Consider the following 16,473-nt stretch of genomic DNA (forward strand, 5'->3'; position numbering starts at 1 on the left):
GATCCATTAATATGGTATATTTCTCCATTTACTTGAGTCTTTACTCATCTGTGCTTATAACTTTTGGTATATAATTTTTGCACATGCTGAACTAAATATTTTTTTAAATGTTTAGTTTGAGAGAGAAAGAGTGTGTGAACAAGGGAGGGGCAGAGAGAGAGAGGGAGAGAGAGAATCCAAAGCAGGCTCTATGCTGTCAGTGCAGAACCTGACATGGGGCTTGATGTCACAAACCTTGAGATCAAGACCGAGCTGAAATCAAGGGTCAGACGCTTAACCAACTGAGTCACCCAGTTGCCCCTAATTAAATTTATTCTTAAGTATTTGATGTTTTTGCTACTATTGTCAATAATACTGTTTTCAATTTTTTTCATTTTTAAATTTGCTTCCAGGATGTAAACATATGATTATTTTTGTATGTTGTCCTTATATCTAGTAATTTTTTAGTATTGTATTTTTATTAACAGCCACCTCAAATTAATTTCTGGTTTTAATTTGGTTATTTATTTATATATTTATTATTTATATATTTGGAATATATATTATATATTTGGAAGTTTGTTGCTTAATTTTCTTACATTAAACATTTCTAGTTTTATTTTTGTTAAAAATTTCTAGTTGATTTCATTAGTGTAAGAAGACATTCTGATTTCAATATTATAAAATGAATTGATACTTGCTTTAATTCATAGACTACTTATTTTAGTGAATGTTCCAAGTGTACTTGAAAATAATGTGCTGCTACAGGTATTGGCTATAGAGTTTTATACATGTCATTTAAGTAAGTTTGGCTATTAGCATTGTTCAGATATTCTATATCTTTCCTAATTTTTTTGGCCTACTTGTTCTAGCAGTTACTGAGAGATTGTTAAAACTTCCAACTGTGATTGTGGATTTCGTTTTGTCAATTTTTGGTTCATATACTTTGAAGTTACGAAGGTGTTTCTCTAATTAATTCATTTTTTAAAATTTCTTTGTTATAAAGTGCTCATCTTTCCCTTGTCATATTCTGTGTCTTAAAATTTACTTTCTGTGACTAATGTAGCCGCACTAGTTTCTTTCTTATGGTTACTGTTGGAATGGCATATCTTTTCCATCTATTTATCAACTCATCTGTGTTCTTATATTTAAGATGTCTCTGGTAAATAGCATGTAGTTGGGTCATATTTGCTTTAAAATTCAGTCTGACACTATCTGTGTCTTGATCATTTCACACATTTACTGGAATAGTTGGGCTTGTTTTCTCTCTTACCTTTGTTCTGTATCCCATCTGTTCATTATTCCTTTGATGTTCCCTTTATTCTATTGGAAAAATCAATTATTTTTTGTTATGTTATTTTGTCTTCTCTTTTGGCTTTTTGTTATATTTTTAGCATAATGTTTATAAAAGAAATTACAACACACATCCTTTCATTATAATAATCAACCTTGAATTAAGGACCATAACAATTTCATTTCATTTAGTGAGTCCCTCTGACTTTGTGCTGTTAACATATATTTTACTTTTACATATGTTATAAACCTGAAAATAACGTTGTTGTTAGTGTTGTCTAAGCAATTAGTGGTCTTTAATGGTTTTCTAACTAGCTTTTCCTATTTATTCACATTTATACCCTTTCTTGTATACTTCATTTTTTCATGCAGATCCATGCCTCTAACAAGGGTTATCTGTCTTCAGTTTGAAGAAACTTACTTTAGTATTTCATATTCCTTCTATTTTATTTTATTTTTTTAATAGAAGAAAATTTGGCATACAACATTGTGTAAAGACACATTTACATATTTAATATGAGCCTAGAGCCCAGTTCAGACTCTGTCTCCCTCTCTCACTGCCCCTCCCCCACTTGTGGGTGTGCACGTGCTCTTTCTCTCTCCCCTTCAAAAATAGACATTAAAAAAATATTTTAAAAATTATAAGACATTAAAAATAACAGGAAAAAGTGACCCATAATAAAAAGGAAAAAACACTTTAAAAAGCAGGTCTATAAATGATCTCCATGTTAAAATTAACATACAAGGATTTTAAAATAAATACTACACACATATTAAAGAAAATATACATATAAATAAAATTGATTAAAAATTAATAAAATGAATGGAAGATGGAGAATTTCAACAGAGAAATGAAATTTCAAAAACAATTGAAAATATTTTTTCAAAATACAATCAAATAGTGAGCTGAAAAATACAATAAAAAATTAAGAAACGACCAGATAGGCTTATGGCAGACTGGGCAGAGCAAAGATATATCAGTGGAAATTATCCAAACTGAAGCACACAAAAAGATAAAGAAAGGAAAAACAGAACAGAGTTTCAAAGATAGATGGAATGCTGTCCAATGATCTAATATACATGTAATTAGAGTCCCATAAAGAGACAAATACAAAATAATGAAGCAGAAATATCTGAAGAAATAATGGAGGAAAATTCTCCAAAACCAATAGGATACATTAATCCAGAGCTTCAGGAAATTGAGAAAATTACAAGGAGAATTCATATAAAGAAAACTACATGGACACATGTGTAGCATAAGTGTGGTGGTGATTAATTTTCTCCTTTTTTTTTTTGGTCTGAAATTGTCTTTCATTTTGCCTTCTTTCTTAAATGGTTGTTTGGGTATAGAATTCTATCTTGGCAGGCTTTTTTTTCTTTCAGCACTTTTATAGATGTCTTCTGGTTTCTATTGTTTCTATTCAGAAATCAACCATTATTATTCTTGTTTTCCTTCTGGATGTAATATGTCTTTTTTCCCCAGCTGCTTTTTTTTTTTTCTCACTCAACATTTTTACTTTGATGTGTCCATGTGTCACTTTTTCCTGTTATTTTTAATGTCTTATAATTTTTTTAAATTTTTTTTAGTGTTTATTTTTGAAGTGGAGAGGGAGGGAGAGAGTGCGCACGTGAGTTGGGGAGGGGCAGTGAGAGGGAGACACAGAGTGAATTGGGCTCTAGGCTCACAGAGTGAATTGGGCTCTAGGCTCATATTAAATATGTAAATGTGTCTTTACACAATGTTGTATGCCAAATTTGTTTCTATAAAATGAAGTAAAGTAAAGTAAAGTAAAGTAAAGTAAAGTAAAGTAAAATAAATAAAATAAAAGTTGAACTAGGTCCAGGCTGGGTTGTAGTAGTTTTATTAGCTTCTTGTTTCAAATGCGTCAAGGATAGACATCACTTATTGATTGTTATAGACCTCATTCTCTATCAGTATCTAAAATCTGTAAGGTTTCAGAGGAGTAGCACTGACTTTTACATACCTCTATCCTCCTACTCCACTACATATTCACTAAAATTGCTGTCAGAGAGACCCAGCTCTGTGGGGCTCCTCTAGATGTTACATTAGCCCACATGACCATCGAAAACTGTTGGATTCTCTTTATCCCACTAGAATCTCTCTATTATAGACATGGTCTCTGCCCTTCTGTGTGCAGACTAGACAAATGATCCCAAAGTAGAAAGTGGCTACTCATGTCTGCTTACCTACAAGAACTTTACCCCCTCTGGTATTCAGTTTCTTTTACATTCCTTTTAAACCACAGCTTTCTGATGTCTTTAAAAAAATGTGATTGTTTAATTTATCTGTCTTTTTCTAGCTGCTATAATGAAAGTATTAGCTATTATGACCTTTTTTCTCTTAAGCAGAAATAGAACTCTTTGAGTTTCTTTTTCATTATCTTGTGTTGCTGTCATTGGAATTCATTGTAGGGTTATTATTTAATCAAAACACTATAACAAAGGTATTTTGGTATTTTAATAGCTAAACTTTATTGGATTGGGATGAAGAGTAACTTATTTTACAAATTTCCATTGTACCATGAGATTTCTATATTTTCAAAAACCTTTTTGTAAGGGACACTGAAATATGTCATAATACATAAGTGAAGATATGATATATTTATAGGTTGAATAAATAACTCAAAGAAACCATAAATTATACCTCTTTCAGTGTAGGTATTATATCATATTTCTCTGGTTTGCTCAAACATCTACTTCAGTATATGGTTTTATAACTTTTCCCTTTGACTTTAAAATGACTCTAGAAGAGCGTAAGGGAAGATACTATGCCCATAGAATGAAAACTTTTGATAAAGATACTCTTTCATAAAGATACTCTTGAGCAATAGTTAAAATAGTTAAATAGTTAAAATATTTAAAATTTTGAAAGAATTTTCATTAAATTGTGCCCATTAACCAAATACTAACATTAGATTGTTCTAAATGAAATTATTAGGCCAATCGTCAGTTTTCTTCCTGAAGTTGTAATATTATTTTGCACTAATTAAATAGAAATAATTGAAGAAATTGTGCTTTGGAAACTAGAGTGTACTTTTAGAAATTTTAAAATGTTCAATAGGCTAATTCATTGAAGTATTGTACTCTAAGATTTTAGTAGTGTACTAGAACCTAAGGATACATTTATTTATGATATTAATACATAATAGATTTCAGGTATGTATTTTTTATATTGCCAGATTTTAGTGAAGTTTTCTTCAAGAGATTTTTCCATGACCCTTTATTTCTCCTTTGATCTGAGCCATCTTCATTAAATAGTTCTAGGACTCTTTGTTGTACACTATTTTATAGAGATTAATGAACTTGGAAAAATTCTAGAGTTCATTAGTGACCACAATTTTAATTTGTTTTTAAGGAGGAAGATATTTTAGATCTTCTGGAACAATGTGAGATTGACGATGAAAAACTGATGGGCAAAACTGTCAAGCCTCGAGGACCAAAGGTACAGTACCTCTACATTCTTGTTTCCCTCATTTTTTTTTTAATAGTTTCCCTCATTTTTTATTCTTTCCCTAATGCTAGTGAAAACCCTATAAGTTAGGGCCAAGAGGGACTTAGAACTAGTACCTTTATTGTATATTCTGTATTACGTTTTTCTCATATCCTAGACTTACAATGATCAGAGATGTGTAGCGTTACAGATAAGGCAAATCATGACTCTGGAGATCCTTATAGGAAGCCCCACTTATCGTTGACCCGGCAACATTGAAATTGTGTTCGTTAAAATAGGTATGGTTTCTAGGAATAAACAGGAAGCTGTCATGCAGGCAGAAATGAGCAGGTGGTTGCTTTACCTTCATCTGCTCTTTAGTGATGATAGCTACATGCTATTTTTTTTTTTTTTCATATGTCAAAGTCCTTGCTAGTAGAGTAGGAAAATATTGAGTTTGTAAAATCTTGGAAACATTTTTTATTGTTTTTTTAAAATATGTTTTTTGTTTGTTTTTAGTTTATATTTCTGCAATACAAAGCTATCTCTATGTCCTTACACACATCAGCATGCTCTGTCATGTTTTCATGCTTTTTTCATGCCTCTGGAATGCCTTCCTATTTAAAAAAATCATTCATTACTCGACTGATTAGAGATCCCCTTCTAATCTAGCTGACCCCTTGCTGCCTCTGTGTAATCTTCCCTCACTCCCCTAGTTAGACTTCCTTCTTCTGCTTCTTCTGCTGTGCCACAAGTAACACTTCGTAGAGCAGCTGTGACAATTGTGTGCATATTCGCTTTAGTATGAATTTGTAAGTTCTTTGAGGGTAGGAAGCGTGTTGTCATTTTTATACCTCTAGCACCTAGTACAGTGTCTGGCACTTACAAGGTTGTCAAAAACCATTAGTTTAATTTGTTGAATGTGTCCACCAAAACCTTATTGGCTGGTGGAAGAAAAAATAGGTGCACCAAAACTCACATATATTGTGGCAAGTGGTGTAATAAAGGGAGAGGAAAGGGCGACACTAACATAGAGAAGAAAAGGATTGGTAGACTATGAATGGCCTCGTAAAGGAAATGCCAATTAAACTGGGTCTTGAAAAATGAGTAATGCTTTAATCTTTTACAAGCAGGAGAAGGAGGGGCACCTGGGTGGCTCACTCCGTCGGTTAACCATCTGACTGGCTCTGGTCATGATTTCACGGTTTGTGAGTTCAAGCCCCACGTCAGGCTCTGTGCTATGAGCACAGAGTCTGCTTTGGATCTTCTGTCCCCCTCTCTCTCTCTGCCCCTCCCCTGCTCGTGCTACCTCTATCTCTCTCGCTCTCTCTCTCAAAAATAAAATAGACATTAAAAAATAAAAGAGCAGGAGAAGGATGTTCAGGGTAGAGGAAATATTTAAGGCAAGGACATGGAGGTGTGCCATTGCATAGAGTATTGGAAAGAAAAGAAAGAATTTGGAATGACTCAAATGGAAGATTCCTGAGGAGTAAAACAGTGCAAGATGAATCTGGTGAAAAACATGTATCTGGTGGACAGCAGAGACCTTGGATCTTAGGCACCATTCTTCTGAAATATGTACTTTATACTGAAGAATTGTGGAAGATGTTGTTGATAATGCCTTTGGAACAGATATATTTTAGACTATAAAAGTGAATAGTTTTTAAACTTTATGTATTAATTATTGCAATTCAGCAAACCAGTTATGAGACAACTCGGGGACACAATATTTATGTTAGAACGACAAGTGCAAAGGCCCTGAGACAGCCTTCTACTGTCATATTTTTCTTTGCCTCATCAAATAAGGCTTCTCATTCAAATAAAAATATAAGCTCCTGGAGGGCAGAATTCATATGATGTATTTTTTTCAACCCCTCTTATTTCTAGGCAAGTGGTGGAAACTAACTGTATTTGTTGAAATGAAATGAATTGGTTGGTTTCTGTAGTTATTAATGTCAGTAATATTTCCAAGTGGTTGAAAGCTGCATAATCGGTCTGAAGTAAAAGCATTTTTATACCTTTTAACTTTATGTACACTGAGGGTCTGGGCTGAGCCAAACTTCAAAGCAGGCTTTCCTTTTTAGAGGAAAAGACATCACAGGGACGCCTGGGTGTCTCAGTCGGTTAAGCCTCCAACTTGGGCTCAGGTCATGATCTCGCGGTTTGTGAGTTCGAGCCCCACGTCGGGCTCTGTGCTGACAGCTCAGAGCCTGGAGCCTGCTTTGGATTCTGTGTCTCCCTCTGCCCCTCCCCTGCTCACACTCTGACTCTCTCTGTCTTTCAATAATAAAAAAACGTTAAAAAAAATTTTTAAAGGGATGATATCACATGCTACACATTAATTTCCAGTGTGTTTATAGTAGAAGAATAATTGAAGATAGTGCAGGTTAAATGAAATGCGTACTAGGAGAAATAATAATTTTCCCTTATTTGAGAAACTAAGAAATATTAATTAACGATATAAATAATAAATACCACATAAAGTATTAGCTATTAGCATTGTTCTTTTTTCTTTTCAGCTGAGCGGTAGGGACATAAATATTTGTTTTACTAATCTTTCTGCTATTTATATATTTTTATGTCTGACCCAATTCATAATAAAATTGGACATAAAAATAAGTAGTATGGTTTGCGTCCTAAGTCAATGCCATTTTACAGATTCCATTTTGTAATTAAGGCACTGTTCAAACTTTATGCTATGACTTCTTATGAATTATTGCTTGAACAGTGTGTTGGTCAAAAAGTCCCAAGTGCACATATGACACAAAGGTTCAGCTGTCTGCTTCCCCTTGTGATTCTTTATAGGATCAAATAACTCATTACGTAGTCAGCTCTTTAAGAAACCTTAAAGCTGTTTGCCTACATGAAAGAGGGCATTACTAGCAAGCCCGGTCGTGCTAGTGTTTCTTCTGGTTCTGTGAGACTTCTGAAGAAACGTGTTTCCTGTAGAATTCATATTCCCCAGGACTGTCAGAATGTTTGATGATTGTGTACTAGTCAGTGTTTGCATATATATCTCTTTGAACATTGCCAGTGCTCAGTAAATATTAGACTATCAAAAGGAAAGCATACTTTGAAATACAGGTTGGTACCTTAGCGTATGAAATTACTTTCCTGCTTTTGTTATTTTTCATCCTGTGGAAAGGCAGTAACTTTAAGAGGATCATGCTTTGGCTCACTGTGTATTCCAGGCACTTCATGAAATGCTATTTCTCTCTTTATCTTTCATCCTACACTGATGCACAAGAAGATATACCTTGATATTTCAGTGAAATCCCACGGTAACCAAGGATTTCATTATGGTGTATGCTAACATCAAAGCATTTTTGTTTAATGGAGAACAAGAATCTAGTATACAACTACAGGCACCTTTCCCAGCAGGAGTAAGAGGCATATGGTTTGTATAATAAATAGTCTCCTAAAATGACTAAGTCAGAAAAATGTCTTATTCTTGGTTGTGCACATTCTTTCTGAAGTGAAGCTGTCCCACTTTCCTTTTATTCCTTCGGCTGGCATCATTGGAGACATATTGATTGGGAGGTTGGGAGACAAGTAATTCTAATGGAGATTTTGGAACATAATACCATTTTGAATCATTACAGATTTTCCCTTCTTCTTGGCACCTGTCCTCCAAAAATTCATGCCATATTGATTTTTACATTATTTTTTTTTTTATGTAGCATGGGCAGTGAAAAGCAGTGTTACTCCATTATGGCCATACCTATATGTCCTAGTTAGAAATCCTATGAGAAAAGACAGGAATTGTTCATGACCAATATGGAAAGTAGATAATTAACTAAAAATGTTTATTTGTGAAAGTATCCACAGCAAATTAGACATGTGAGGAATACCTTGCTTCTTTTTACACGTTATCTGAGTGGATAGGCTCATAGACTCTGTTTTATGATATGACCTTACTCGACTTACAGTGATTTATGTTACTTTACTTATAGTGGTTTAACTGGCTGCTGCTTTCTTACCCTTTTTTGCCTCTCTTCCCCTTGCCTCTCTCCTTCTCTCTTTCTCTCTCAGAAGCAACATACATTCACACACACAATTATTGAGTGACTCTGAACATCAGTGGTACAATAAAAGTACATCTTCGTGTTTTGATGAGTACTAAGTAATCTCTTTGTATGGAATGAAGAAAAGTGGTTATGCAGAATGATTACGTTTCCGATTTTTATATTTTCATATCAAATATTTTATTTTGTTATTCTGTGTGAATACTCTGGTCATTTATTCAAATCATGCAGAAACAGCATTCTCCTCGTTATGACTGAACTGTATCATTTAAGAAGGAATATTTTGCAGAAACGAACAATTAGTGAATAGCACTGTAGCAGTCATACTTGGGGGATTATCAGGCTTTTGTGAAAAGCAGCAGGCATAAACAGGAAATTAAAAATAGTAGCTAATCATGCTAATAGTTTGTTAATTTTTTGAATTCTAACAGAATAACACATTTCCCTCTATTTTAGCCTCTGTCCTCCATGCCTGAGAGCTCTGAGGTAATGAGAAGACAGAAATACTATAGCAGTGACAGCAGTTATGACAGTAGCAGCAGCTCTTCGGAATCAGATGACAATGAAAAGGAAGAATACCAAAATAAGAAAAGAGAAAAACAAGTTACGTATGACCTGAAACAGTCCAACCATTACAAGTTAATTCAACAATCCAGTAAGTTAATTTCTTCTAATTTAGTTGTTATATGAAGAATTATGGAACTGAAATTACTGAACTCAATAAAAGGCCTCGGGCCAAATGAACCCTTGTCGTGTGTGAGGAGACCTGGATTCTATCCCGCTTCCGTCCCTAAGCGGACCTGGGCACAACCCACAATCCCTTTCAGGCTCTGTAGATAGAAAACAAAAGGTTTGAGTCAAGGATCTCTTACAGTCCATTGTCTTATATTTCATAGTTTTTGTTAAGTGCTAGATTTTTGCATGGATTTTATAAAGCGTGCCTCATGGCTGCTAATCTGCTAATTCATTCTCTTTTAAGACAGTATGTTCTCTCATTCCATTCCCCATTTTCCCTTCCTCCTGGTCACCCATTTTAGTTTATATTCTCACCTATAAAAATGTGTATCTCTCTAGGCATTTGACTTGATCATCAATTCTGTGAGCCCACAGAATTGTGAAATAGTTAAAGTTTTGTTCCCTCATTTCCATCAGGGCTAAACACTTATGTGAGGGCTTTTGGGTTGCAGCAAGTATTCAGGAGAGTAGCCGACCAGCTGCTGTGTTGTCTTCTTTCTGGTTTCCTCTTTTCTCTTTCTTCTTTTATTTCTTTTCACATTTTCTCTCTACTCCATTCTGTCGTTCATTCCTTCCTTGATTCCAGAGGTGTCCACAATTCTTCTTTCATTCCCAAGTGTCCAGTGTGGTATTGCTCTTTTCCCAGGCTCATTGGATACTCCAGTGCAAGGCTTTCCTTAACTCCTATCTCTGCTGTCTCTCCCTTGTTCTCTGTTGTCCCAGGGCTCTACTAAAGGGACCAGTTCAATCATGCAGTAAACACAACTGTGAGCCTTTGTTGATCTCCAGCAATGGTTTGTTTAATATGTTATTTCCCTGGTATCGAGTGGATTTTAAACCTGGCCTTCCATACTTTGGCACATAACATAAGGAATACAGCACAAACATGAAAATGTTTAATTATTCTTTTACCAAATTACCATGAAGATTTTTAATGGTCTTTCTTTTCTTTTTCCTTTACTTTCTTTTACTGAATTATTCCATAAATATACATGCTAATATATGTCCTGTCTTTGAGAGTTTATGTGTTTGGAGGGAACATAATGCATTATGTTCCATTTCATTTATTTAATTACTCATTTAAGATGTTTATTGAGCACTTGTTCTAGAGTTTGCAAGCTATTTTATCAATTACTTCCTTTTTTTCTTAAAGACACCTTAAGTACTTTCAATATGTCTATACATAAGGAGGGCTCTGTTTCTCTTTTGGAAGCTGACATTGTCCTGCCTAGATTTCATCAGTTTTTTTTAAGCCCTCTTCAGTTGCTTAAGGTGTGCATTCCTAAGAGCAGGAGCTGACAGAGGATAGCATAGAGAATATGTTGCTAGGATTTCTATAGCTCTGAGAGTGTTCTTTGTTCTCAGACCAACAGGCTAATAAATTGAGATCAGAAAAATAGTGTATTAAAAATGTTTTTAAGTGTGAATTCACATTTTAAACATAGCTTAATTCAGTTACATATCTTTTTCTTTATTAGTTATATTTTATTTTTATAGTCATTAGGAATTACCTCAAAGGTTTAAATTTGTTTTGTATTCTGTCTTTAATATTACACTAGGGAATAGCCACAAACGCTTCTTGAGGCTTCTCTCCAAAGTAATGCTAATGACAGAGGACAAAATCCAGATTATGTGTAACATTTGTTAACTTAGGAAATTCAAACTTGCTATACTTTGAGATATATTTTGGGTTGATATAAGATGTTCATAAATGAAAAACGATATGAAATATTTTCTCACATAATTTGTGTATGCAAGTTATAACCATTTTTTGTTTATCTACTTATTGGCATGTCTAGTGATTTAATTATTCTGTCTGAATTTCCAGTGTGTGCAGGGGAAAAATGGGAATCTGTGGTGATTCAAGACAAAGGATATTTTTCCTTCTGCACCTGTGATCAGGTTATACAGGTCCAAACTGTCACCTTAAGCCCTCAAAGAGAGCAGGACCAAGGCGTAGGAGTAGCACACACTTTTGTGTGTTTTCTTGGTAGAAGGTTGAGCAGTGGTGTGTTTTCCACACAGCCCTTTTCTAGAAGTATAGTCCTTTCCAAAAAAAAGATACGACTTTCAGGTTCAGAAGAAAGTTAATAGTTAGAAAAAATGGAAGGTTTTTTTTTTTAAAACACCTTTTATAATAAGCTTTAACGAGTATACTTTTTTGTACTTTCCAGAACTACATGGTTTTAGGCTTATCGTGTACTCAAAATATCCATTAGAAATACATCCCTAAATATAAGGTTTATGTCCATTGCCTTTATAAAGGTTTAAATTTTTTTCAACAGCTAATGAAGAGAATTATTTGGGTATTCAACCTGCCTTCATGTGAGTTTTATTAAATTATTTAATTAGTGAAGACTGATATATTCCCCAAGCAGAGAGAAAATATAGAACAGAGGGTATAAAGAATATATGAACTAAAAAGGATATAAATGTATACTATTGAGTGATATTCTATTTCCCTGTGCGAGGAATCAAAATTTACCTGGAACAGTTGGTTCTCTTTCATAAATGGTCTCAATATGCATTGGGGAAGATATTCTATGGTTTTCCCTAGTTTGTTCTGTTAATCCTCTAGATCCAGACATTTTTTTTCTTGACTTAAATCTTTACTATGAGAATTTAAACCTATTTTTTTTCCTGTCCTGTGAATAAGAAGACTATCTGTCTAGTCCCACTCTTGTAATAACCAATTATATACTTAAACTCCATTAGGATAATCTTTATGTTTTTCTTCTGTTTTATGTATTTATTTTTTTCATGGTTTCTGAGATATAACATCCATTTATCCTGGCCACTCTCTAGACTCCTTTGCATCCCTCCCTATGAATCTTGCTATAAAGTATTCTATTTTTAACCTATTCACAGATTATTCTAATAAATTGTCAGTCTAATCCAAAGATAGTAGATGGCATAATGCTTTAGAAAGAGGGAGGACACTGATGTTATGTAGGTCAGGACTTAAACCTGAGCTTTGCCACTTTCTCATCATGTGGCCTTGAGAAAGTTCTTCCTCTGAACCTCCAGGGGATGGAGATTCCTACTTTAGAGGGTTTCTGTGAGGATTAAGATAAAAGTGTATCACCAGGCAAGATGCCTGGCTTATAGAAGATGCTCCATAAATGTTAGTTTTCCTTCCTTCTGGTTCTTTTATGTCACATTTCAAGAACAGAACTGTTTAAGAATTGTTCTCATGGTTGCCATTCTTCATACATGACAGGGGTTCTGCACCAAATTTACTGTTTATATTGAAGAATTAACTTCAAACTCATATTCTCATGATGATGTCTATGTTTTTTACATTTATGGCCATCCTGCCACCATGTGGTCTAATTGTTAGTTTAAATGAACCCAATGAAGTGGGAAACTTCTAACTCGCTACTGTACTATCATCCCTCTTCTCCATCATAATAGGCTCTATTAGGCGTTCAGTCAGTTGCCCTCGGTCCATCTCTTCTCAATCACCTTCCAGTGCAGACAACCGGCCGTTTTCTGCTCAACAAATGATATCAGCATCCCGGCCGGCTTCAGGGTCTCGATCGCATTCCTTAAACCGTGCTTCCTCCTACATGAGGCCTCTGCCTCACACTAATGAAGCCAGCTCTACTAACTCTCAGATGGTAAGTCATCTATTTCACTCCGAGATTACAGGAAGCACTACACTCAGGATTTAGGTGGTAAAGGGATCAGTGGAGAGGAGGACAGGTTGAACCTCAGATCCTTTCTATAATTCAACTCATGGTCTTCTGGAATTTGAATTATTCATCCAACTTAGCCTATAACTTAGTATGAGTTCTTCAAAAGCAGACTCTACTATATCATAGAACTTGAGGATGGACACTGAGAATAACGTTTTATGTCCATTTGCTGATGGTCTAGGGTAATTTTGTTGAAAATCATCTGAGTAAATGTATCACCTTGCAGTGTATTGTGCAGTATATACGTAAATTTGGGGGAATTTGTTGGATAGTAAATTTTCCTTAATGGGATGATTGATTAATAGGTTAAAAAAAAACCAAACCATTGATAACTTATCCTTAGGCTACTGAAGTATAACATAGTTCATAATGTTTTCTTCATGTTAACATACAGCATATTCCCTCCTTAGCACGAATCCCAGAGATTCAGTGTTAAGGAGGTCAGTGAACTTATTTTGCAACCAGGCATAGTTGTAGGTGCTCAAATAGATATCTCAAGGCACCTACACACAGGCCAGGGATTTATTTGTTTATTTAATGTGGATTATGTTCCCAAAGAGAAAAGTCTAGAAAGTATAAATGGATGAATTTCATTTGGTAACTATCAATAATTATTTTTTCTAATCAAGAATTGCATAAGGTATATGGAACAAATGGAACCGACCAGGAAGTCTTTTTTAAACACTTACATTTTATTTTAGTGTTTTGTGCTAAATAAACTACAACTGTGTGGAAGTGTGAAAGACATTCTTGGAAAATCATATCCATTTAATCCTAAGAATAAATGTAAAAAAAATTTTTTCTTTTTGTTATTTTTTTTAATTAAAAGTGCATCATTTTTACCTAGAAATATCTTTCAGATTATAGTGGCACAATGAAATAAGACCCCCTCCAAATATCTGTATTCTTTCAAATTTAAGAGTGAGTCTTTGCGGCAACCGAGAACAAAGGAACAAGAAGACCATCTAACAAGTCAGACCTTATTTGTCCTCAAGGACATGAAGATCCGGTTTCCAGGAAAATCAGATGCAGAATCATTACTTCTGATAGAAGATGTGAGTATTTAATGTATGAAATTCCAAGGTGGTTGCACCTTTTTATTGTTCTTCTTAAAATATTAAAATTTATTTCCTGATAGCATCATTCTGAATGTCATGGTAAACTTAATGTTCTTTTCAACCTCCACAAGCTTTAGAAAATACAGGGGTTATTTTAATTTTTATGATTTATGAGTAGTGAGATCACCATATCAATAAAGCAGAATATCTTTTAGCGTATAGTCCTGTTTTAATATTAAAATGATGAAATTGCCTCATAAGTGAGAATAATTAGTGTTAAATAATTACTGTTCGTAATGATGAAAAAAATACCAAGTTAAGCCTCCTTCTGTAAAGATTTAGAAGGATCTAACATGGAAGGAATTGTAATGAAAAAAGTAGGGCCCTCAGTATAAAATATCAAGAATATTTGAATGTGGCTCCTTGAATGGTTTTGGTTTTGGTCAGATTTTGAAATGGCTTATGTTGGGGGTTTTTCTTGTTATAAACACATTTGCACCACCCAGTGGAACATTCTAAAATGACACAGTCCTAAAATTCATATTAAAGTCAAGGGCTTTTACTTACTTCTATTTTAGAAAGAATGTCCAACTTTTAGATATTTCTGGTGAAAGAGCATTTCTTCAGTCACAGATTAATTTCATTTAAACATCTATTTCAAATTGACATGCTTAGATAATCTCCCAGTAACAGAAGGCTGTTTTCTGGTTTCCCTGTTCTGTTTGGTTTGGTTTTGGTTTTGGTGGGTTTTTGTTTTTTGGGTTTTTTGTTGTTGTTGTTGCTGTTGTTGTTGTTCCAGAGAAGAAGACACCATCTAGTGGCCAATTGTAGGATAAGAACCACAACAATGCACTTGGCCTTTTTCATGTTTTAGCATTACTTTAGACCTATCTAAAGGAACTGTCTAGAAACAAAATAATAATAAAAATTTAACTTTCTTAGCTAAAAAATTAATAGTGGCAATTTCTATTTTGTAATCATGACATAGTTATAAGCAAAACCCCCCAAGTATTATTCATTGTATTGTTATATATATATTTTAAAAAGTGAAAATGATATCTTGCTTACAAAGATATTTGTTACATTGAGGAAAAAGGAGGAAAAGTGAACATTAATTATAAAGCTTTATGTACATTTGTTTTTATTTACATATTAATCTTATTCAATCAAGTTCTGGGTAAAAACAAAGTTTTTGTACATAAATTTTACTTAGAGATATTAGCTACATACCACCCTTTTGAATTAGGTAGAAGAAAAATTAGATAGAGAGTAGAACTAATATTTGTGGCTGATGTGATTATTTTATAAAGAATATATATGGGCTTATAGGGACACCTGGGTGGCTCAGTTGTTTAAACATCCAACTCTTGATTTTGGCTCAGGTCATGATCTTGCAGCTGTGTGATCGAGCCCCACATCCAGCTCCATGCTGGGAATGGAGTCTGCTTAAGATTCTGTCTTTCCCTCTCCCTCTGGCCTTCCCCCGTGCACATGCACTATCAAAACAACAAACAAAAAACCAAGAAAACAAAAAATAGAGAGTATAAATAAAATGTAACGAATAATTCTATAAGACATTAGACTGTTTACTATATGTTCACCATACGCAGCAAATATTTTAATCTGTTTGCTACAGTATATATTACTGGAATATATATTTAGAAATTTTGAAGCTTTGTACCAATAAAAACCCAATAAACAAAACAAAGGGATAATAGATTATATATGGGCTATCTTTTAATGTGTTGTTCAATATTCTGTTACTATGGGTGCTGTGTAAATAGAGCTCTTAAAATTAAAATGGAAAATCTGTGTTTTGGGCTTCTTCCCAAATCTTATGTACCTCAAGACATTTGACTTTCATTTATTAGAGACTGTGTGCTTTTAACAGCAAAAAAGAGAAACTTTGGATTCAGATGGCATGTCTTTATGAAAGTAAACATTCTTTGTTGCAAGTAATATTACAGTGCTTCCGTTTCACAAATTAATAATATTGGTTTCACCCCATTTATTTCTCTTTTGTTACTTTTAAGGAAAATTTTAGATTAAGTTTCTTAATCTTTCTCTCCCAAAACAGATCATTGATAACTGGAGGTATCATAAAACAAAAGTGGCTTCATATTGGCTCATAAAATTGGACTCTGTAAAACAACGAAAAGTGAGTAATTCCAAAAATAGTTTTGCCCTTTGGGATTATGTATTAAGATCATTCATCCATATCCATAATCAAGCTA

The 16,473-nt window shown here is 33.9% G+C and overlaps 1 protein-coding gene across 1 annotated transcript in view; it reads left to right on the forward strand.

The window, feature by feature from the left end:
• The window catches only part of TTLL7 (tubulin tyrosine ligase like 7), a 94,922-nt gene that overhangs the window by 35,938 nt on the left and 42,511 nt on the right, over positions 1-16,473 (forward strand). Inside the window, exons 13-17 of the mRNA XM_047085380.1 lie at positions 4,649-4,735; positions 9,205-9,403; positions 12,898-13,103; positions 14,102-14,236; positions 16,317-16,397. Coding sequence (XP_046941336.1) covers positions 4,649-4,735; positions 9,205-9,403; positions 12,898-13,103; positions 14,102-14,236; positions 16,317-16,397 — 708 coding nt within the window. The remainder of the gene's footprint in view (positions 1-4,648; positions 4,736-9,204; positions 9,404-12,897; positions 13,104-14,101; positions 14,237-16,316; positions 16,398-16,473) is intronic.

Source organism: Lynx rufus, unplaced genomic scaffold, assembly GCF_022079265.1.
Source record: "Lynx rufus isolate CCGP_SWC_20201006 ecotype Redwood Valley unplaced genomic scaffold, mLynRuf1.p SCAF_2, whole genome shotgun sequence".
In the NCBI taxonomy this organism is placed as follows: Eukaryota; Metazoa; Chordata; class Mammalia; order Carnivora; family Felidae; genus Lynx; species Lynx rufus.